At 45.6% G+C, this 24,691-nt stretch overlaps 1 protein-coding gene across 2 annotated transcripts in view; it reads left to right on the forward strand.

Annotated features, from left to right (window-relative positions):
- Positions 1-24,691, forward strand: part of SPOCK1 (SPARC (osteonectin), cwcv and kazal like domains proteoglycan 1) — a 500,003-nt gene that overhangs the window by 231,248 nt on the left and 244,064 nt on the right. For both annotated transcript variants that reach the window (XM_045075472.1, XM_004744908.3), the window contains one exon: positions 2,367-2,412. In XM_045075472.1, the coding sequence (XP_044931407.1) occupies positions 2,367-2,412 (46 nt within the window). The remainder of the gene's footprint in view (positions 1-2,366; positions 2,413-24,691) is intronic.

The following is a 24,691-nucleotide window of genomic DNA, read 5'->3' on the forward strand; positions in this document are numbered from 1 at the left end:
ACTCAAGGTTTTACCTGCTCCTGGCTCATTGGTTTTTGCTTAGGCCATCCACTTTGCTAACGCTGAGCAAAAAGCAGTCAGATGCCAGGAACTGTTCTCCTCGTGGACTTGGCCTTGCTGGGCCAGGGGCTGCTTGAAGGACTCACTTTGCATAATGAGCATTCACTCAAGGTGCACTTTTACATCTTGGCAGCAATTAGGTGGTATTATTACCTTTGCAATCAGCTTAAAATATTCTAATGCAGATACCTGCTTTTATGACTGAAAGGCTTTGTGTTTGAAATTGGGGTTTTTTTTCCCCCCAAGAAATTTGTAAAATTGGCTGTTGTAGTTAACCTGGAAAAGTGACTGGGGGCCCAGAAGCGTGCTTCACATGCCAGCCAGGTTCCAAACTTGGTGGAAATCATTAGCGAATATTCACCTCTTGAGACTTGCTCAAACCTTTCCTTGACATCAAAGGGAATGTGGCATGGGAAATTACAGTAAAGGGACTTGTCTTTGGTTCCAGTCCTTCCCTGTCAGACACACATCTTAAGCTTCCAAGGACTTCCATGTTTCAGAACAGCATGTTCAAGTAGAAAATATTTCACAAGATTCCACATTGCCATTGGACAGGAAGCTGGCCTCTGTATGCGGAGGGGATATTGACGGACCGTAGCTGGAAGGTTGATATTTTTTTCTCCATTGGTGAGGATGGGTTCTTCCTGGATTAATTCTTCCCATGTCCTCGTGAACAGAATGTGTGGATAACACAGTTGTGTCTAGGGCTGAGAGCCCATCGGCCATCCAACTAAGAAATAGGGTGCTAAATTTTTCCCACCTACTGTCCAGTCCTTAACTTATTTAATACTAGCTGTTGAGTCTCAGGCCACGCAGTTCGAAAGATTAGGATTGTATTTAAAATCATAGGGGGACAGAGATATGGCAGAGGGCTTGTTTGTAACGTTCTCCATGACATTTCATGGTGTGGCCCTTGGAGATTTCCTAACCAGATGGGTGAGGAGGTCATTTATGCCGTAGCATTAAAGCTAGAGCAAAGTGGGCCAATTCCATGGAGTTAAAAATAATTTAATGCTGAATCCCCAGGATCCAGAGGAAACAGTTCATGTTTATTCATGCTCTGGAAAATGGAATCACTGCCCAAGAAGCAATATGTTATGATTTTACTCCAAATCCAGTTTCCTAAAATCTGTTTAAGGGCTTAGGTGAACTCAACAAGGATATAATAAGGCCAGGTAATTGAACAACACAGAGGCTGATAAAATTCACGGGAGATCATGTCAGAGATAAACTGCAGCAGGAGGCAGTGTGGACAATAATTTAAACTAATTGTGCACTTTGATGTAAATTAACTTCTCAGGAAGAGAAATTGAGGCCTAATTGTAAGCAGCTCTCTGAAACTGCGGCATGTAGAGTACCTGCCCGAAATACATGCAGCAAATGTTATCAGCTACATGGAGGAGGAAATTAACTGAACAAGTGCACAACCCTTAAAATGATACGGGGAATGATAAACACAGGTGGAGCCTCTTCACCTGGCAGTCTGATTGCGGGGACAGTGGGTGTGCTAATGCCGGTGGCTGAATGCTCAGCTGGGGGTGGGGGGCAGAAGATAAAGAGAACAGGCAGCCTTTAACAAGGAAAGGTTATTAAAAGTGAAGTAGTTCCTGTAACTGTGAATAAGTGAGTGGCCTAGACCCTGGGAATTTCAAAGTAATGAAGTGTCTAGCCTTAGAGCATAAATTGATACAAGCAGCAGGCAAGAAGGACATGGTTTTGAATTGGCCAGCTTGGCCGACCTCTATTACTTTATTGTGACACACCTAGAAGGAATGGTGGGGAAGCTCAGTGCATGCCCATGGCTCATTCTAACACTGGAGGGGCCAGTCTGTTTTTAACTTTAGTGAGTGTTGGAAAACTGGAACTGCACACCACGAATTCCATGTCTCCACATGAAAGGAATGTTGACAGTTGAAATTATCAGCTGTTACAAACACAGAGGCTTAATCATAAGTGAGGGCAGCAAGGCATCACCTGCGGGATAATTGATAGCAAATCCACCTTACACTTGGAAGGTGTCGTGGTTTATCTGTCAAGCCAGGAGAAGCAGCGTTGTTGCCATATTAGCCTGAAATGTTTTTACTATTCCCGGTGTTTAATCCATACAGTTTGAAGAGACAAGAATTTGAAAAGTAACTTGATATTTTTGATTTTACATGCATGTCTGTTTGGGGAAAGGTTTCTAAGCTGTGTGTGTTTTCCTTTGTGTTTTGGGAGGTGGGGAGAAAGGCTGGTTTTTATGCAGTGATGTGAGAAGCTTTCTGAAATCTGACCTTCGTTTTCTATTTTTTTTTTTCCTTATATAGGATGATTATTTCAGAAACTGGAATCCCAACAAGCCCTTTGACCAAGGTAAAGGATGCATTATTTCTTGTTGTATATTCCATGGGAAATGCAGTCTCATTTTTCCTTCTTTACATGCTGAGTTACTGTTCCTAAGAATGCCAGAGAGCTGTCTTACTTGACTGACTTGGGGGTCTGAAGTGAGCATGGTGATAGAAACTGTCTTGTCCGTTTTGTTATTTGTCTGAGATCACCTGAGACATATTCTTCAACATGTATTGAATTGACTACGATCATTGGAGGTTTATTTCTTTCTTTATTTAAACACCACCACTACTAAGAGTAAAATGCTTATCAGAGTAACCTGGTGAGTTGGGTAGAATCCAGTGATTTCTTTTGTGGAACGGCTGGCCTGGGAATGTGCAATTGACATGAGCTATAAAAATGAAACTTTCTTTGTAGAAACGGTTTCATCTCAGGAGGCTTTCAAGGGCACTAATATTTCATTTGTTAAATAACTTCTTCATGACTTCTAAATAGAAGCTTGTTTCTGAGTCTGCTCACTGACCACTTGGGTGTAACCTTGGTCCTCAGAGGGCTCTTGGCACTCATGCCAGCAAGGAGGAAGCCCGTCTACCGATGGCCATTGTAAGTCACTCCCAGGGTGCTCCTGTGAGTTACTTAAGACAGACTGAGGACCTGCTGTGAATCACTTCCCTGTCCCTGTTGTTCCATGTGTGGCTACGGTAGCCACAGAACCAGCGGCTAAAAATGATGCTAGGTTGTACTTGAAGTATGTATATGCAGGTAATACCGAAACCTGGAGGAAAAAGATTACTGACCATGCATCAAAGGTTCACACTTCTGAGGATGAAGTTTAGTTCTGTGGCTTGACTGTTTGATGCGATCCTGATGGTCGCATCATCGACAAAAAAGAAATCGAGGAGGGAATTGCCATGTAATAAATGTGTTAGAAGGCACCCCTTTCTCCTCTCTCCTTTGTCATTCTAATGGGTCCCTCTGTCCCTGGACTCTGTTTTTTGTTTGTTTGTTTTGTTTTTGTTTTTGTTTTTTAAACAAAATTGGTGTTAGGATTTCTTCATGTGCATTTTAGTTCATGCCTCCAAGTCGGGCAACATTGTATTTCATTCACTCATTCATTCATACATTCACTCATTCATTCATTCTCAAAGTTGAATACCCACTGTGTACACAAGCACCAAGCCTGGTTCTGGGAACAAAACAAAAGCTGTGGTGCCCATGCTGGGGGATGCTGAGAGCAGGGTGTGGGGAGGTAACCCGGTCAGCAGTTTCGGTGGGATGTGTTCAAGGCCCTTAAGGTAGGTATGGGCAGGGCAAGTGGTGAAGCTATAGGTGGGTACCTTACTGTTTGTTGCATGCTTCTTGGGGAGCAGGTCTCAGGAAAGGCTTTCCTTTGGAGATCAGTCCGGACTTCCAGTATCTTAGCAGCCTCCACGAGCCTCTCTCCTTTGTAACTTTACCAATGACTGAGTTGTCACAATAAGCCACATTAAAGCATACGAAGATATTTCTAATGCAATTTATAAATTTCCCATTGAAAATGGTTGAAATTTCTCAACATTACTTTTGAAAGGATGTACCTTCATTTTGGAACAGCTCTGATACACAACATCACACCCTCTCTGGGCCTTACAGATGCACCCTCCCGTAAACATGCCCTCTAGGATTTTGCTTTCAGAGGCCTCTGAACGGAGAGTGGCAGGGACTGATTGTTTCCAGCCCTGAAGAAGAAATGGGTTCTTGTCCTTTGAGGATCAAGTGTTGTCTAACCACCAGATTGACTCTGCCCCAAGACTTGCACACAGATACTTAAACATCACCAGGGGAAGACATTTTCATTTTCACTAGTATACACTGGAAAAGATAAATACTTGAAGGTGAGTTTCATTTGCCACTTGGGGATGTATATGATCACTTGCCTTGATTGGGGGGTTAGCATAAAAACTTTGAGCATCAAAAAGAGCATGAGACTTAAATCTGCTGAACCGAAAAGTGCAAAGAAGGATTTTTGTCTCCTAGGAATGATGGCAGGCATATCCAGCAGATTCCCACCCCTGCTCCCTCTTTTTCTAGCTCTGCAGGCATGAAAACTGGATCTGCTTAGATAAATCTTCCTTCGACAAAACCTCTTGACTTTATGGGGTATAATTGAGGACCTTAGCCGAGAAGCCCCACTTTGTAGCTCAGGTGTAGCTGCTGTTGGCTATTTATATACAGAGCCATGGGGAGAGCAGGCAGAGCTGAGAATAGCCTTCACTTAAAATATCAGCCCCAGCAGATGTCATCAATTACATTGTGTGCTGCTCAATAAAAATGGGAGGTTACTATATCAGTGTTGACACCACTTGGTGAAATATAAACCGTAGGCATGGAAGATGTAGAGCATTTCATCTTCCAGATAATAGGAGAATTGCTGAACTCCAGTGAAAGTTGTCAGCTGCAGCGAGAAGTCATTTCCCTGCCTATGCTGAAAAGAAATCAAACATGTTTGGAGTGGTTTTGGGTTTGGGGAGAACTTGGAACTGGTAGCAAGGGCACTCGTTGAAAGACATCGCAGGGTTTTACGTGACAATTACGCAAGGGCATGGCAGTGGACATGGCTTTCCGATGGCCTTGGGGCGAGGTGGGCTGAAAATGCAGAGGAGAAGGTGGGAGTGGGTCATGAGGGATCGTGGTGGAGAAGAGCCAGAACGGTGGGTCTGAGGCAGGTTTTGACGGATCCTTGCTACCAATCTGTGAAGTTTGCCCTTTGTTTTCTTGGCAGTGGGGAACCAGAGAAAGGTTTTCAGCAGAGGAATGAAACGGTGAAGGCAGTATTTTAGAGGACTGAGTTTGGTGACTCAGCAGCTGTGATGAGGAGCCCAAGGCGCAGCTGCTAGATGACGTCCCTCCCACGGACTCCTGCGTGACTCGTCCCTTGCCCCTTCCATCGCCTTGGAGCTTTGGGCTCTGGCTGTCGCAGGTGGTCAGACACAGCATCCAGCCCTGGAGCCGGATCTCTGAAATGCCCCCGGAGCTCCGGCTTCTCGTAGGTGTTGGTGCGAGTGGTTAGGACACTCGTAGTGTTGATGAAGCAGTTACTTGTAACTGTACTCTCTGCTTCAGGATATTTACTGACCTTGGAACAACAGGACTTTGTAGAGAGCCCTTACCAGGTAATTGACTCAGAAGGAAGTCACTTGGTGGTCTCCTTTCAAGAGGCTGAAAACGTCTTTAACTTGTTATCCTAAAGTGAATCCTGAATGTTTCTGTCTGTGGAATATAAGAGCCATCAACTTCAGGCCTTTTGGAGAATTCTTTGTGAGATTTGGATAAGTGGTATACACCCTTTTGGGTATGATAATGATTTAATGCCAGGTCTCCTCATAGAAGGGACAGAGAGGAGTTCAGAACTGAGGGGAACACTCAGATGAGACATTGCCTTTGTGAAGTCCACAATGCCAGTTGCCCTGCAGGGAGAGCAGGGCAGGCTACTGGGTTGGAGAGGGCACCACGGGCTGTTGTGTGTGGTTCTTGTCTTGTGTGGGCAGGAATGGAGGTCCCGGGGTGGACCTCGTTCGGACACGTTCCCAGAGACTTGGGTGGCCTCTCTTGCTCTACCCTTGATATTTCATCACCTGGCCCCTAGCAAATCTGAGCACACATAGTGGGTGAGGAGCAGGTATGAGGTTTCTGTTTCCAGAAGTGGTGTCTGGTCCAGCAAAGTGCTTCTCTAAGAAAACAGTCCTTGGTGCAGTAAGTTCGGGATGCACATAAACTCTGTGCTTCTCCTGGAGATTCACCTCATTCGTGATTGAAAAGCTCAGAGAAGTCTTTTGGTAAAGAATCCCATTTAACTTCCCATTTTTCTCAATCTGCCTTTGACCGCATGCTTTCATTTTTATTTTTTCGCTCCACGCCTATCAGGTACCCAGAGAAAGTAGCATGTTCTGTGGGATGCGCTTTGGTAAGTGTGGTGTTGGTGGGGGGGACTTGGGGTTTGCATTCAGACTCTCCACGTTTGGAACTTGACCCCACCAGCTCTTAGCTGAGTGATTCTGGCAAATTGCTTCACTTCTCTGCATCGATGCCTTCAAATGTGGTGACAGCACCAGGAAAAGGATGAAATGAGTTAATGTCTGGCATACAGTAAGTGCTCCATGAGTGCTCCTTCAGCAATTAATCTTTTTCATTCCCTCTTCCTCCTGTTAACCTTTGTCTCCCCCTGTTGCTTCCTTCCTTTTCCACTTGGGTTTTATTTTTCTCTTCCTTTCTTCCCTTCTGGGGGGCCTTAAGACTTGTGATGCTCTGGAGCTCCCGGGGTCAGGCAGAGCTGGCCTCTTTCACACCGGGAGGATAGGTCACCACAGTGGTGCACCCCAGATCCTCATTTTGGGGGCTGAAGAGGTTCAGGCTCTTAACATGCTCCTTTCTTCCTTCCTCGCATCTACCCATAAACGGTTGTCAAATGCTCCACATTTCACCGTGCTGTGCTGGATAATAGGGACCCTAGTAAGAAAGGGCTCTCTGTGGGATGCTCCCAATTATCAGTCAGTCAGAGGCCATCCATCTAAGGTCTTAAGCTCAGAGAGCGTGTATATACTGGGAAGGGGGCTGCTGGGGGCTGGCAGCAAGAACTGGGGCTGGCGGGGGTGGGTCGGGCGAGAAGTGTTGGTCTCAGAAACTGAGAAATCCATAAGATGTCAAGTGTTACTATGACTGACATAGGTCAGTGTGAGTTGAGGGGGCATTTTCTGTTACAACTTGGCCTCACTCAGCCTGTGCCTGTGGATCAGGCTGCCTGTGCTGTAACTACCAACCTTCCCTAGTAACAGTCACCTTCAGTGTGGTAATAAGGGTGCTGTCCCAAGGGTTCTCTTTTTCCTTAGAGTGGGGTGGCTGAGGAAGTGGGGCTTGGAGCAGAAAGGCAGAGACAATTTACCAGACCACGGTGTTGTGTTAAAAGAATAAAAGGTGTTGCTTTCTGTTATAGAATAGAGAATGAACGAGAAGCAAAGCGAGTTCTAAAAAGTCATTTCAAAGTTTCTTGGCCAGTCTTTTTTGAAAAAAAATAAAAATAAAAAAATTGAAGCTTTCATCACCAAAGTTTTTGCTGAATCAAAGGTTGTTTTTGTTTTTTTTGTATTGGGAGGTTGGGAAGGTCATTTATGTGTGTAACAAAGACCTTATTTTTGGAATGGAATTCTGATTACTTGACGGAGTCCTCAAGTGATGGGGACATTAATTAATTGAGATTCTCTCCTGTAGCCATGCATGGTTCACTCAGGAAAGAGCCCGCCGATTTGTGTGGGTATGAAGTTCTGCTCGATGAGACAAGCCTTTTGAGGACAAATGGCTGAAGGGAGATTTATCAGGGAACTTTTTGAAACAAGCGAGTTCCTTTAATGTGGAATAAATGAATGTTTTAGATGGAGTGTACAGCTGTTGGTTTTAAGGATAATGTTTTTTCTTCTGTAGTGAATACTAATCGTTCTTCCCGAGCGGCCAGGCTGTGACTGAATCTCCAATGATGCTGGTGATGTTCAGAGCAGAATATGAACTTGTAGGAATTGATCTCCAGATAAAATAAAGCTCAGAAAGTCAGGGGTCCTTTTCACTCACGCTGTTCACTTGAATTGAGGAAAAGAAGAAAACCCTTGCCCTTTGACTTTCCATCTATTTTCCCAAGATCCCAACAAGCTCAAATTCTGACCAAAGCCTTGAACTGTTTTGAAGCAGAAATTCTAAGACTCAAAAGGAGAGAGTCCTTTCCACGTTCCGGCTGTGTTTCTGGAACCGGAGCCCCGTGGATTAGGGCGGCATCCATGTTTTGTCCCAGTTCTAAAGGGGAACCCAGGGGGGCAAGATTGCTTATCTGTAAAATGATTGTTCAGAAGAGGATTTTTTTTTTTCCCTCCTCTAGATTAATCTGAAATTTTACATGTTAGGCTTAAAAGAAACCTTCAGTCCTCACAGCTTTCCTCTTGATGTGGAATTGAACCTCACCCCCCAAAAGAGCCTCTGATTTGCATTCATACTGCCTTGAACATTGCTCAGTGTTTAAGTATCTGTTCACCTTATCGGATCGCTGGAGCTGCTGATTTTCAGAGGCATCCGGTCTGGTTTGTGGAAAGCATCTTAATATCTTAATAATTTCCCCCTGGTCCTTTCATGTCTGGTCTGCTCGGTTTCTCCCTCTTTGCCTTTCGCGTGACGTCACCTTGACACTTTCCCCTAAGTGACAGCCCCTCTCACCTCCCGGGAACCCGTTTCCCACCCCATACCTTCCCGTTCCATTAGCTTCTCTCCTTTTGTTGTCCCTTCTCTTTCCTGATTATGGCAGTAAAATAGTTACTGCTTTTTTTTTTTTTTTAAATTTTTCAAGTATTGATTTTTAACTTTTCAGAGTCAATTCTGCCAGAGAAGAAACAGAACACTGCTAATTCACATCTTCGTCTGCTCCCGTTTTTTACACAGCCTATCTGCTTTGAAGTTAGAGCGAGTTAAAAGTCACAACTTTCATCTCTGGCTGCCTTGGCCTGTTTGCTTATTTTAAAGAAAGAAAAATCACATAAAAGATTGAAATCCAATGGGTGCCCCTTCTTGCTCCTTTTCCCTAAAGGGCCACCTCATTAAAGCACTTTTCCCTCCATGTTCTTATACTTTGAGGTCACAGGGGCATGTCGGCAAGCAAGATGTTACATTACATGTTGACCTCTAGAAATAAATGTTTTCCTTCTCTAACCTGTTCATTTCATTGAAAAATTGTTTCCGAGGGTCTTTGGTGCGGTGGTTGTAGATCTAGTTAGTGCCTTTCTAGTGTTCTGTCGCATTATATTAATGCGCTACCATTTAGCCACTGTTCCCCCATTGGCAGACAGTTATGCTGATGCTGTTTTGTTATCCAGACTGCTTTCCTTAGCATCTCTAACCCACTCCAGCTGATTCTGACCTGAAGTCACTTGGCTTGGAGAGCCTGGTATTTCAGGAAGGGACTGAGGTGGGTCTTGACTCTGCCACTATTTCAATGTGGTAAATTCAGGCAAATCACGTGGCCTTTCTGGACTTCACTTAGCCTATTTCTGAAGTAAAAAGGGGCTTCCCGAGGTCTTTTCCATCCACGATTGTTAAGCTCTCATGGTTTCAGACAGCACAGAGTCTGTATGTTTAACTCGTAAAAGGAAGGAAACATGGAGAATCTGAGCCCGATGCTCGAGTTTCAAAGGTTACAGTTTAGCCAATGAGGTATGAATATAGCTGCAGTAAAACCAGTGGAATTAAACGGGCCTTTAAACTATCTGGGGTGGGAAGGGAGGCTCAGAATAAAAAGCAAGAAAGGCCAAAGTCGGAGGTACTTGGTCTTCTCACGGACCTGCGGGCCCCGCTGGGGGCGGAGGGAGAGCAGGGTCTCAAGGGCTCCAGCTGTCGTCTTAGCCCGCCATTAGCTTGCTGCACACTGCGGAGTACCTTACTCTGCGTTCTCCTCCGGGGCTAGCGACCCCCGCCTCGTGGGGCATTCGTGGAGACTCAATGACGTCGTGCTGCAGAGGGCCACGAGTCAGTGTATGGCTCGTGCCCACTTAACCTCACTTTGTTGCCAGCCAAGTACCCCCAGCTATGACTGTGGGCCCCGCTTCCTCGTGGGGGTGCCAATGGCTCTGTCAGTGTTGTGCGTCGGCCTCCCCCAGGCTTCGCTAGGAACTCCCACTCCCCTGTGCCTCCAGAACCAAGCTGTTCTGGGTTGCGTTCTACCCTTTGGGCAGAATGATAGAGAATCATGAGGGGTAGTAAAATCCCCCTTGCAATTATGAGGCTCTGTGGCTTTTCTTACTGTGTTTAAGAGGTTCCTTCAGCACGGACAAATCCATTTAAAAGACGTGTTTATTACCTTTTCCCAAACTCATAAAATGTACTGTTAGTTTTATAAAAACGGGGGGGGGGGAATCCATTCTGCTGTATTCCGCCTGCTAGAATAACAGCCTCTGAATTAATTATATGGTATTTGTGGAGCCCTAATGAAACAGCCCTGGTTTGGGGAAATTCTCAACAGGGAAAAAATGTCAGCTGAATTTTAAAATCAATCAATAATGCTGTTTAAATTTTCCTCATCGGAGACTGTAGAATGGATTAGAGCATTTTCACAGCCGGGAGGCGGCTGCTGGGAGGGAGGCCGCCAGCATCACCTGTGTCCCCACAGGTCCCATGCCCGAGATGGAGACTTTGCTTTTTGTAGAGGTCCTCAGTTATGTTACATGGCTGAGTTCACTGCAGGAGGCCTGTCTGATGTCCATTCGGCCGTAAATGCCACGCAGGATGAGAGGCAGTGTGGTATATCAGAAAGGTCCTCGGTTCTCAGGCTCAGTGCTGGGGTTCAATCCCCAGCTCTGGCCTTCAGGAAGCTGTGTGTACTGAGGCAAGTGCTTAGCTTCTCTGAGCCTGTTTCTTCCTCCTCTACAAAAATAGAAATGGACATTGCTTGCACCTACAACCTGTCAAACTGCTGATGTAAGGCCCGACCCAGTCTTAACAAAAAGGATCACAATAAAGGTGACAAAGCTTTGGTAAAAGATGAAGGGACAGTGTTTTGTTCTGGATTCCTAGAGTTGGAAGGCTCTTTGAAGTTTTCCCCATGCCCGCTTACCTGATCCAGCGCACGAGCTAACTGATCAGGGAATTGTCGAATCACGTGCTTGACTGATGACCTGGTAGGGGCTCGGTGGTTCCATGTGTGAGGAGGAATGTCGAGGAGGCCTTCCTCAGCGCATTCAGCACCTGTGTGGTGAAGAGCGGGACCTGTGGGCAATGGGATCCGCCCGAGGGTGTGTTTGAGGCACTCTGGACGCTCCAGGCCGGTCAGCAGCTGCTTGGTGAGGCTCAGAAAAGGGATCCCAGGAGGTGTCATGGGGGCCTCTCAAGGCTGAGTAGCTATCTGGAGATAAGCCAGGGGGAGGTGGGCAGCAGTGGATGGGAAGTAATGTTTCCTGAGAGCTGAGCTTTCAGTTGCTCCCAAGTGGAGTTTGATAGGATTGCTTCTTTTGAAAAACACATTTATTAAGAGAGATAAGGAAAGTGTAAGCCATTGCTTTCTCAGGCTGTTTCACTCTTTCTCCATTTGTCTCTCAAGATCTCTCTGGTGGGCGCCTGGAAATACCCCCAGAGCAGAGACGGTGAACATTGAGGTCCCCTGTGCAGCAACAGGGGGAGAATGGTGTGCGGGACAAGACAGCACCAACTCCGTCTCCAGAGAGGGACCGTGATGCAGCGTCAGCTGAGGCTGGTCGTGCGGGTCTGGGACCCAGGGGTGACAGAATTTCTCATTCCTTGAAGGGAGCAGGAGATGAAGAAGTTTTGACATGTGTGTGGAACCTAATTTCTTCAGTGTTTGTGCATAAGTTGTTAAAAACAACAACAACAAGCCTGTGAGTGGGTAGGTGTGTCTTTGGACTTCTAGTCTGTGGCTTCTCTCAGAGAGGAAGCCAGAGACCTTGTTGTCAGACCTTGTCTTTGACTTGCGGTGTGTATGCTCTGGAGGCTGGTGAGTCCTTGGGGTTCCCCCTCTCCGGACCTGGAGGCAGTGTCTAGCAGAGCTGGGGACACACTGCTTGAGTGCAAGTCATCTGTGCGCAGACTGCTCTCGGACACTGTGAGGCCTGACGCGAAATGTCAGGAGCAAGGAGCCTGATGGAAACCCGAGCCCCAGGCAGAGTGCTGGGTTATTACTGCTGTGTCTCTGTGGCCTCCCACACCACCTTGAGATGGATTGTTTTAATCTTGAGAAGAGGGACACACACCCCTGCCCACACGGAAGCACACTCAAGCTCACACAGTTCACGACACAGGTGCCTCGGGGATTCGGAAGCACAGGCCACACCCCGAAGAGCCCTAGTGAAGGCACGTGAATCAGGAGGCATTTAGTCAGGTGCTGAGTCTCCTTGCTCTGGGGTGGGGGGTATTTGGGCCATGCCGGGGGTACCAGCAGCCTGGCCTGGAGGAGCGGTCGGCAGGGGATGGGTGTCACGTTCAGCACCTGGCCCTGCGTTGTTCCTGCTCTTTTTTTGGCCAAGAAGAATGACAGAAAGGGATGGAGAAGGTAGACATCATGAGAGGCGTTCACTGCCAAGGGGAGAAGACCCCAGTAAGGGGAAAGATGGTTCTTCTGAGCCCATGGGAGCCAGTGTGACATTCCAGCCCTGCCTGGTTTGGCCCCGGGCCAGTGCCATCCAGAGAGCCCTAACTCACATTTACTCCAGCCTCTTCTTCACCTGCTAATGTCAAGATCGGGAGAGAAAGACACCTGTTTTCCCACTACGTTCATTTCAGGTCCACGAATGGTCACTTTCTTTGCAGAAATTGACTTGAAATGTCACTTAGTGACCCTCAGATCTGTAACCAAATGCATGACAGCCTGACTTTTTTTTTTTTTTTAATAATTTTCTCTCTCCCATTCTTGAAAATGGAACATTTGGGAATATATAAGTATCAGGTAAAAGATGAATAGATGGACACTATTTGGATATAAGGAAACAGAAGTAAATTAAAGCTGCAGCAAGGGGAACTACTCAAAACATGTCCATTTCCTTGCACACTTCTAGAGCTGGCCCTAGAGTTTCCTAACAACCAAAGGAAGGAAGGAAACACACCATCATATATGCCCTTGCAGTGAAAGTAAGACTGGAGAGATTTGAGGGGTTCCTGGTACTGAGGCTAGAGTTGCCTTCCTCCACCTGAGTTCTCTAACAGGGCTGTCCAGGGCTGTGCTCTTCATTGTGGCTGACAGTAAATACCACACCCACTAGTTCTAACTGCTTCCTCCTCTGACTCTTCCTTACATGATGGCTGACAGCCAAAGTGCAATTCTGCAAGTTAATTCAATGATAAGCCAGAAAAATACAGAGTACACAGACTTCGTAAGGCCTGGCTTGAAACACGGATAAAATTGACAACATCAGGAAGAATGGATGCCCTGTGTCTCCATCAGGGAATACTCTGATTATTTTGTTTCTGGTAACTGATTAGCATTGGAAGTGAGAGTTCTGGGCTTTTCCTGGCAGGGACAAGAAGTTCAGAAGATCTTGGTGCCAATTAGCAGAAGCAAATGGATCTCTTCTTATCAGCCAGGTGGCAGGTAGAGCCAGTGTCCTTGGTCAGAAATTCAGAATCTAAGCTGGAATTTTGATGCCTGAATGTAGTCACCGTCCTCTACGCTGAGACTGTAGATCAATTCAAACCCACATGCAAGTGGGTGATGATGAATGTCAACTTTCTTTCCTGTACCCTGCTGCAAGCCCAGGGAATGCAAAGGTATCACATGGGAGCTTCACATGGGGGGAGACACTTCCCATGTGCACGCGTGGACACATTCATCCCTGCTTCTCAGATGTGTCCAGATGCTCATATGTTTAATGAAATGCACATTTTATTTGAAGATATTGCCAAATTCATGTTACATGTTGTAGCAAATTCTGAGCTGCCCACAGAATTCTGAGCATGATGGCTAATTTTTTTGGTGGGGGGAGAACAGAAGGATGCAGTTTACACATGTTACAGCTTGATCCTGAGTTGTCTTTTCTGTCAGTGGTTAGGCAGGAGGAGAAGTTACGCTGTCGGTGTAGGGGTGAACACTCTAACCAAGGGACAGATTTGTTCATTTGGAAATGGTTTCAAGGGCTTCATATGTAGTTTTAAAAGTAGGGGGTGAGGTGGCATAAGCCCTTGGGTGGGGACAAGCCTCCATATAAGCCAGCATAGTGGGTGGAATTTTGAACTCCTTTGGATATAAGAGCTATACTCAGATGTTGGTTGGGTTCTTGTAGAGAAGAAGCAGAAGATTGTTTGGCACCCAAGGATAGTTCCAGAAAAAGTGAATGGGAGTTAGTGATAGATTTCATCTCACTCTAAACGATTTTTTTTTAAAGATTTTATTTATTTATTTTACAGAAAGAGATCACAAGTAGGCAGAGAGGCAGGCAGAGAGAGAGAGGGAAGCAGGCTCCCTGCTGAGCAGAGAGCTCGATTCGGGACTCAATCCCAGGACCCTGAGATCATGACCTGAGCCGAAGGCAGTGGCTTAACCCACTGAGCCACCCAGGCGCCCCTAAACAATTTTTTTTTTTTTTTAGATTTTATTTATTTATTTGACAGAGATCACAAGTAGGCAGAGAGGCAGGCAGAGAGAGAGAGAGAGAGGAGGAAGCAGGCTCTTGCAGAGCAGAGAGCCTGACATGGGGCTCGATCTCAGGACCCTGGGATCATGACCTGAGCTGAAGGCAGAGGCTTTAACCCACTGAGCCATCCATGCACTCCTCATCTCACTCTAAGTACAGGCTTTTCATAACTCAAGCTATAAAGGGAAGGGGTATCTGCTGGGAGGGATGAGTCACCATTGCTGGAATGTTCGTACCTAAGACTGGGCAGCCACTCTGCTGGTTTGCTGTTGGAGGATGGGGTACTTACCATGGACCTTCCTTTTGACTTTTAATTTACATCATTCTATGATAAGGCAGGTCTGTTGAGAGTTGATAATTTATTTTATAATAGCAGTTACTCCCTGCAGGATGTCTTCAAACAGTTTGCTTAACTGGTACCTCGAGGTAGATTCATTTTAACCAAGTGCAGTCTATGCAGCTTTAAAAGAACACCTGAGAAGTAAATGGGTTCGGTTGTATACAATTGAAGTGTCAAATACAAGGGACTTGTGTGAGAAAAATAGCAGGATTATTTGGTGTTCCTTATAAAGGAAAGTGATCTATCCAGTCCAGTTTAGATCTTCACTTCCATCCTTTGGAAACAATCCTACTTCCATGAATGGATTCTGGAGTTTTTGGCAAGAATGGCAGGGGAATCTCCAGCCTTGGTTCCATGTTTTATCTTGCTAGATCTGCAGACACCGTCATAAATTTCCAAATGCATGGAAGTTGCTCAGTGTAAGACTGTCCTCCATGGAGAGAGAAAGGGTTTTGTTCTCCGTTCAGATGCTCAAGGGTAAGGGCAGTGCATGAAGGAACTGGGAAGCCATCGTCTTTATAGAGAAGCCCCCAAGGGCCGGAAGGTGTAGATGAGGCTGGTCTCCACGAGCAGGGAAAGCCTAGTCCTCCGTGTGTCTTTTTGTCTATTTTTGAAAGCCAAAGCCACATGGACAGATTCCCCTGGCCCAGCCTCCAGAGGGCACTCTTGCACGAATTCCTGTCCTCCGACAGCTTGTGGTGTTGGAGAGATCTGAAGCACAGGCAGGATTCAGTGAGGTTCTGTTAGCCTATCAACTATGCCTCCCTCCGTGTTTAGAACCTCCTGCTATCCCCGACAGCAAAGACGAGATCATGAAACTCAGATAAAGAGGGATTATTATGTAGTTGGGAAGTTTGTGCCTTGTGTTTGCATCAGGTCACCGAGGGGGTCTGCCCTGGAAGAGAAAGGGGAGGGGCTGTCTCTGTCTCCAGGGACATTTAGGCTGAAGCGTCAGAGCAAGGAGGTGCGGGGTCCTCCTTCGAGATGATCCTGTGAGGCCGTTGGGCTAACTGTGCGGCAGGAGATTTTCTGTAGAGTAGCTTCAGTGGCTCCTGTCTTTGTGACTGTTATTCACATTTTTCTTCTTCGCTCTGGATGTTTTCATTTTTCTTAGAACCTTGATTTCTGGTCTCTTTGATTGTTTCAGTGTGCACAGTGGAAGTTGATCTGGGTGGTAGAATTTTCAGATAGCACAGAGGGAGTTAGAATTGTAATTGAGGGTAGGGTGAATCGCAATTATTTCATCGTTGAGTTGTGTGACCGCTTCTTTAAGAATTTACTGTACTACTGCAGTAATTAGCAAATACCTTGCGCTGGAGCCTGCACACATTCCCATTCTCTGTGCTTAGAATATTCCTGCCCTCACCCATACTACGTGATGTGTCCAGCTCTTATTTATTTATTTATTTATTTGACAGACAGAGACACAGTGAAAGAGGGAACACAAGCAGGGGGAGCAGCTGAGGGAGAAGCAGGCTTCCCGTTGAGCAGGGAGCCCAATGCGGGGCTCGATCCCAGGACCCTGAGATCATGACCTGAGCCGAAGGCAGAGGCTTAATGACTGAGCCACCCAGGCGCCCTGGAAATCTACTCTCATTGGCCCTAGATGCAGTTGGCTCACTCTCTCCTAATAGACTATACCTTATATCATTACATAGTTGTGATTTAATAATTTTTCTAGAACTATTTACTATTTGATTCCCTGACTGTGTCTTATGTATTTGCGTATCTCCTGGGGCCCAGTGCAGGACTAGGCACAAAGTAACTGCCTAGTTTAGTAGTTGTCCAGAAGAAGAGTAATTCCCATTTATGGAGAGTATGCAAATACTGTCTTCTCTTTTTGAAGAAAAAAGTGTGTACACATGCACTGTCTTGTTGCCACTGATACCTGGATAAGGAAAACATGGTTGCTCCCATTTTAAAACTGGGGAACTTTTAAAACAGGTTCATATCCTGAGAGCAAAATACTCAGCAGCTTCTTTTAAACAAGGTTCAGGAAGTGTATACACCGTCACCTGGAAAAACATCCCTGATATTGGTGATAGCCTTATAAAAAAGCACAGCAGGGTATCTAATAGGACTTGAGTCACTAAAATGGAATGTTGGTGTATGTCTGTAACTGAGGGGGCTTGTGTTTGCAGGTCAGATACCTGAACACCAAACTGTAACCTTTGATCTCTGAGGAATGGGCGGGAAGGAAAAGAGGAATTTTAGTTCTTACTTGATAATATTTCATATACTTTCATTTTAAAAGGTTACTGTGAGTCCCTCTTTAAAAATAAAAAGCATAGGAAAGAAAAGGACTTCCCCAAGGTCTTCAAGGTGGTGTGGTGGCTGATGGGGGCTTTGAACCCCCGCCTGGCTTCTGGCTCTGAAGCCTGGGTTTTCTTCCTGACGCGCATTGTGTGTCTACAGCAGTAGTGTTGACTGGGAAGTACCTCCACCCCTTCCATGCTGGGGGTATTTGGCAATTTCTTTACACGGTTTTGGTTTTGGTTTTTTCAGCCCACTGACTGGGCTGGAGGCCTCCCACGGCACCCTAGCCTAACATGTCAGTAGTGTCAAGGCTGAGCCACTTTGCTCTCCAGTAGCAGCTGGCTCTGAGTAGGCCCTGGTGCATCAGGTGCCCCAGTCAGCCCCACTGGACCATCAGCCCCATGTCTGTGGAATGTCTGGCTTTAGCCTAAGCCCTGGGCACAGAGCCCGCTCTGACATCACATCCTTTCAGTGCCCAGTGGAAATAGCAAACATTAAATCATTTTAGATGATTTAACACAAAAACTGGTGGCAGGCCAGTTCTGCCCCTGGATTTGGCCCCTGGGCCACAGGTTTCTGTTCCTGGTTTCGAGTCTCCTAGGGTTTAAAGCTCTTTAGAGGCAGAGATGAGGTCTTTAGTCAAAGAAAGGTTCTGAGGAGATATAGGACTGGGAAGGAGCATTTGTGTCTTACCACAAACTGAGAGAGAAATAAGCATTCTTTTAGGACGGGTGATGATGTTTGGATTTTCCTCATCATCTCCTCGGATGACACACAAGTTTATTTACTACCTGAAACCAAATGTCATGCAGGCATTGGAAGCTGACTGGAGGCATCCTTCTAGTGCCTGTGTGATTCTGTTTCTGTCTGTCCCTAGCAGATCATTCAGCACTGGGGGGACCCCTTGCGGGGGAGGGGGGGCACACCCTGCCTGGATTTACAGTGAGCACAGAGGGGAGGGAGGCTGCTCTGCCCCAATCAGGGCCTCCAGTTTGTTGCTCCTCTAGGAGCTCTCTTGAGAATCATTCATTGCCTTTTGCCCTTCACAGGGAGGAAACTGAGCCCAGAGAAGGGAAATCATTTGCTAAGAACTAATGACTGGCCAGTCAGGACTGATGGTCTTGTAGTCAGCCCTAAGACAGCAATGGGAAGAAAAGAGTGATTTTCTTAAAGGCAGAGAGGCAAACAGACAAGGATGTATTCTCCTATGTAGGTGCGGTTGGGTAGGATTTGGTTCAAGGAGCAGGAGGTGGAAAAGCTGATGAGGGAGCGAGGGTCTTACTGTTACAGTGACTCAGTACTGGTTCCCAAAGTGTGGCCCTCAGACCATCAGGCTGGTCTCACTTGAGAACTTGTTAGAAATGCAAATTATCCAGCCTTGCCTCAGAATGGAGGAATGTGGAATGTGGAGGCTTTGAAGTTTGGGACCCAGCAATCAGGGGGATTCTGATGTGCTCATTTGAGAGCCACTGTGGAAAAGGATAGAAGACAGACTACTCTTTCTGGCGTCCCCATTCCATGAGTAGGGACCTTAGCTCTATCATGTGACCTCAGTGGGCCTCAGTTTCACTGTAGAATGGGGATGGTGCTCCCAACCTACAGAGGTGTTGGAAGGATACACAGAGAGGCAGGAGAGTGTGATTTGCACAGCGTTTCCCAGATAATCAAGCTTGGGGCATTTGCTCCCATTCTCTTGGACTGGTAGACACTGTCCCTGTTTCTCATGATGTGCCTTGGAGCCTGCTCTTGTTCTTCTTGGGCTGTAGAGTAATACAGCCTATGCCTATGTGTTGAGGACATTCCATGTGTCTTCCTGACCAGCTCTCTGAGATTCAGCTGCCCAAAGCTGTGCTCAGAAGCCAAGGCAGCTTCAGGGAAAATGGGGACGGTCTGGCTCAGGGAGGGGCCTGGCCGTGCTGTAGCACTGATCCAGGCTCTGTGAACGGCCCCTGCGAAAGACCCAGGAACAGTGGTTCTGGGAACGAGAATCATGATGATAAGGGGCAGGTGTAGGACCAGGGAGCGTGGACACGTACCCCTGAAGGTAATGGTCCTCACATTTATAGCCCAAAGTGATAACCTGCATGTGGCAGTCTCTGCCCTCTTTCACCTGATCTCTGATGCCATCAGTGCAGAGATATGTTTGTTTAGGTACCACGAAAAAAAATGATAATGCCATTGGTTATTAAAAGAAAAAAAAAAGAAAGAAAGAGAAGTGTGATTTTAATATTGAAATGTGAAAAACAGGGGCACCTGGGTGGCTCAGTGGGTTAAGCCTCTGCCTTCGGCTCAGGTCATGATCCCAGGGTCCTGGGATCGAGCCCCGCGTCGGGCTCTCTGCTTGGCAGGGAGCCTGCTTCCTCCTCTCTCTCTGCCTACTTGTGATCTCTGTCTGTCAAATAAATAAATAAAATCTTTAAAAAAAAAAAAGAAATGTGAAAAACAACATTTAAAAACGTCCCCCCCCCCATGATTATATTGTCTTCACGTGAGTATTTTCCCCACGTGACTACACACTCAGTCTTCACAACTGCCCTGTAAAATTGGGGCTATTGCTGGTATTATTGTATAGTGAAGGAAACTGAGTTAAGTTAGTTGTATCGGGCAGAGGCCAGCAACCCTTTTCCATAAAGGGACAGATAGTAAATACTCTAGGATTTGGGCCCTGTATGATCTCTTTTGCTACAACTCAATTTTGCCTGTAGTGTGTAATCATCTGTAGATAGTATGCAAATGAGTGGACCTGATTGTGTTCCAGTAAAACTTTATTTATGGACACTGACCATTGAATGTCATAAAAATGTCACATGTCATAAAATCTTTTAATTTTTCCACCGTTCGAATATGGGCAAGTTATTCTTAACTTGTGGGCCACAAGAAAAGTGGCGGCAGGCCAGATTTGGCCCCGGATATGGCCCCTGGGCCATAGGTTTTTGTTCTTGGTTTAGAGTCTCCTAAAGTTCAAATCTAGTTCAAGTCCAGGTCCAAATCCTGATGTGTCTCTACAACCAGATTTTAATCTGCATTATACCGAGAGGTAGAGGTAGCTATCGACCTGTTTTTTTGGTCAAAAAAAATGAAAAACTAAAAAAAAAAAAAAGCTGTGCTAAAAGTACTATTTGCCTTAATCATGAAGTTTGTCAAGTTTTTCAAGGAAGGTCTAATTTTAATTTCCTCTGAACTTGTGTCTTTGTAGCTCACTGTTAATTATAATTTGGGGAGGCATTTTGGCTTTTGAGCTGACAGCTTGAAAATGTAAAGTCTCTTTTTTAAGTGAAACAAACAGACACATGGTGTAAAAAATTCACTTCAAAAGTATATAAAATAGGGGCGCCTGGGTGGCTCAGTGGGTTAAGCCTCTGCCTTCAGCTTGTGTAGTGATCTCAGGGTCCTAGGATTGAGCCCCCCATGAGGCTGTCTGCTCAGTGGGGAGCCTGCTTCCCTCCCATCCCCGCTTCTGCCTGGCTCTCTGCCTACTTGTGATCTCTGTCAAATAAATAAAATTTTAAAATCTTCAAAAATTATATAAAATAAGAAGTAAAGGGCTTTAACTCCCTTGTTTCCTTTTATTCCGTAATTATTCTTCCCATAGGTAACCACTCCGAACAGCTTCTCTGGCCACACTTCTTGAAATTGTCCCCAGGACTAGACTGGTGTGTGTGTGTGTGTGCACGTTGACTTCGGTCCGCATCCTTCCGTGTTCTCAGCAGCTCTTAGAGAGCTCTCCTTTGTCATTTCATCCATTTTCAGTGGATGCATAGAATTCTGTGTACGTACTCCTAAAGCACTGCTCTGTGTTTAACCATGCTCCCATTCTTGGGGTTTGCGTTATTTCTGGGTTTTTTTCTAATTATTACCACATCGGATTCATTGACTATTGCTGCAAGTAAATCTGTCATGCTTTTAAAAATATTTCTGTAGCATATTAACAGGTTATATGCCTGAGCCAACAGTGTCCACAGGGGTGGGGGTGGGGCGGAAATTGACTCCTGTAAGGTTTGCACTCATCCATTGTGTTTTGTTTGGTGAGGAAATAGATCGTGTTTCATCTGTAGTAGTTGGTAGAGAATTAGTATGTAGAGAATGGTGACAGAGGGGTTTTGGGCTCTGGATCTCAACATGATCTTCGACTTTGATGTAAAGAATAGTTTCCTTTTCTTGAAGAACCCAGGAAATGTGCTGTGGGCCTGCCTGGCCAGGATTCTCTGACTGGGAGACAACAGTGGTAGGTGAAAACTATCATCAGTCTCTGTGAATTTTTCTCAAAGCCTCAGGCATGATCGTTAATAGCTGACAGACATCATTTGACACCTGGTGGTTCTGAGTACTGACTCTTTTCCGGCTTCTGTACTAAGCCATTTATAGGAACTCTCTCCTCGAATGTTTACAGTCACATAAGAAGGCTGGAAACAGGTTTGCAGAGGCCCAGAGTCACAGAGCAAGTTAGGGCTACAGCCAGACTTTGAACCCAGCTTTGACTCCAAAACTCCATTCATGGCCGCCAAGCATACTGTTTATTCATATTAGTTGTCTTAAGCTTTTGTAAGTATCCTCTACTTTGTGATAGAGATGGGTGTCCGTGGGTATCTGTGAGCCCATAGAGGCAGGTGTTGCTTCTGCTTTCTGCTTCACAGATGATGATGGAAACAGGCTTTTCTTCTAGACTGTGAGTTCCAAGGACAGCATGGTATGTCACACAGACCTGTGACCCTAGCCCAGAGGATGCTTGGCAGATGTTGAGTGAATGAATGAATAAAGTAGACAATTAGAGGGAAAATACTTAGAGAACAATTAAAGACTTCATTTTGTTGTTATTAGGGGCTAAGTATCAGTATATATAGCTAAAGATGCTATAGGATTTAAAAGGGGACAAGGGCTGAGAAAACGTATACTTGTCTTTGTTTCCTTTCTTAGAAATGAAACCCAAAGAGTAAATTTTCTTATATTTCAACTTAGCTTTGTAGCCAATTCTTGGCCTCCAAATAATGTGTGGGAAGATAGAAAAGAGTTAACACACGGCCTTTTTTTTTTCCCCCAAGAAAGAAGCATCCTTTCTTTTTTTAAAGTTCCTTGTAAACTTACATGGTAATGCGTAATTGCGTAGCTGGGGTCCAGAAGAGATGTATCTGTAAGGTTTTCTGTGCTCTGGATCATTATTGAGAAGCAAGCAGAAGGAAGATTGCTGCAGAAATAAGGTATTTCCATTCATTCTACAACCAGGGCAGAACCCAAAATGTCTATGTGGCCGATGGCACCTGAACCCAGGGCAAGTCTAGCGCAGGTGAGGTTGCCAGTAGGCTACGCAGTGGATATGGTGTATCCAAGGCTGCTCCTGACCTTAGTGTGGAAACCGAGCTGGCTACATGCCAGGTCTTGGGCCATGCCCTCCCTCCCCCGCCATCTCTCTTGCCCTCACTGCTCCCTGCCCCACCCTTTCCACTGTGCCACCCAGCCTCCTCTCCTGGCCTTGTTCTTAGCCTGGGCTGTGCTCAGCCCCCGCCTGCTTCGGTCCCTCCTTCCCTCCATGGTTTCTTCATTGACCTGGCTCAGGCCTCTTCATTTTTCCGACTGCCCTTCCTTGTTAGTCTTCTTATTTAGAATCTTTTTTTTCTTTCCTTATCATAGATCCCATTCTTAAAGACTATCTTAGGTTATTCAAGCTTCTTAGAAGACATTTTTTAACCAAGGAAGCTGTGCGAGAATTCGTGCTTCAGAGAATTTGTGATTGGGCCATGTGACCACAGTTCCCCTGCAAGGTGGTTTGTGTCCCCATAATTTTGAGTCCTAGCCTCCTGGGTGCCTTTGCAAAAAGCAAGAGCCCCTGGTGCCTGGGAAACTGCACGCAGAACTGGAACTTTTTCACTCCTGCCACATCTGGATGCTTATATTGCCTTCAATTTTGCTTTTATTTTTCAGGAGTGGTATTGAGTGTATAATTAATTCCCTCCTCTGCTTATGTCCTTAACTATTGATTAGAACCAACAGTTGGTATAATAATCATTTGGAGTATAATTATTTCTTATAAATATTATATGAGTCCTGGGAATGGCCTTGTAAAGCTCCAGAAAGTAATGGCAAGGTATACTTGCGTCCACGTGTTTTTTTCCATTTCTGAAACCAATTATTTTTCTAAAATTGCTTTTCAGATTGGCTATTAAGTTGAAAAGATCATTGATTTTTTTTTATACTAGCATCAAGGAGAATCCTAATGAAACATGATGTGTTTACAATTAATTATGGTAGCTCTCACCTGGCTGCTTAATGCCCAGAGTGTTAATTTTCGGGTTTGAGTGGGACAGGTGGTCCCGTTCACTAATACCTCCTCAACTTTTGCTGGGGCGGGGGAGAGAGAACGATGATCATTTTCATTGAAATTCTTGGAGGACTCTTTTGTCTTGCTCACTTTTACTCATTTTGGGGAGCTGTTTTCTCGTATTAGATGAAGATAAACTTCGTCCTGGATATTGCTCAGTTGTAAAATTAGCCTTTAAGACACAATTTGTCAAATCATATTGGTCTGAAAGAATCTGACTTCCCTGCCCCTTTGGGGTTTGACTTCAGTTCCCCTGTGGGAGGGCAGTGGGCCAAGGTGACAGGTGGGTGGAGCATCTGGTGAGGCCAGGCCGGCCTGGATTGCCCGTGCTCACCCGGAGCCTTGCCCAGTGGACTCATTTGCCCTCGTAAATGGAGGTCCACCAGTCCAGATTTCTTTCTTCACGTGTGTGCACTCTCGGTTGAGATTGGAACAAAATCCTGTCGACCACTGTCACTTGGGATTCTGTCTTCTGGCAGGACACTCCTACATGGAGACCCAGAGATTTGATGTTCTTGCGATTTTATCTTATTTTTATCTTATTTTATTTATTTAAATTTTATTTATTTATTTGAGAGAAAAAGAGCGTGAGCACAAACGTGGGGAACAGCAGGCAGAGGGAGAAGCAGACACCCTGCTAAGCAGGGAGCCCGGTGCAGGACGACTGTATCCCAGGACCCTGGGATCATGACCTGAGCCAAAGGCAGTCGCTTAATTGACTGAACCACCCAGGTGCCCCTGTTCTTGTGATTTTAAACTTGAGATCGCCCACCCCATTTTTCAGATGTCAGGAAGCAGTTTTCCCATTTTGCTGCCGTGGTGTTGGGAAGAAACCTAGAAATGGGCTCCAATTCACGCTGATACATTTTCAATACCTGGTTCTTTTTTCTTCTTCCAAATTCTTCAGCGTGTCTTTCTTGTTAACGTCTTTCCTTTTGTAAATCCCGTAGAGGAAGCAACAGGCTGGTAATTACCCGAAGGACACGTATTCAGCGGCGCCGTCTCTCCTCGCCGCAGCCTAAATCTGAATTTTGTGCCTCTTGAACTTCGGGGGTTCATTTTCTGCGGATCCCTGTGCCACCAGCAGCCTCTCTAAGTGCCTGGCTTTCATACCTGTCTCGAAGGCAATATTGTGTCTTTATAGCCAACATGTTATTTTTATGTGCCTTACTTTATTACACATGAAATGAAACCATCTTTGACACTTTTTATACTCCCTGAATTTTTATTAGAGTTCTATCTTTCATCAATAAT

This window comes from Mustela putorius, unplaced genomic scaffold (genome assembly GCF_011764305.1).
Source record: "Mustela putorius furo isolate JIRA1106 unplaced genomic scaffold, ASM1176430v1.1 tig00000145_pilon_pilon_pilon, whole genome shotgun sequence".
Lineage (NCBI taxonomy): Eukaryota > Metazoa > Chordata > Mammalia > Carnivora > Mustelidae > Mustela > Mustela putorius.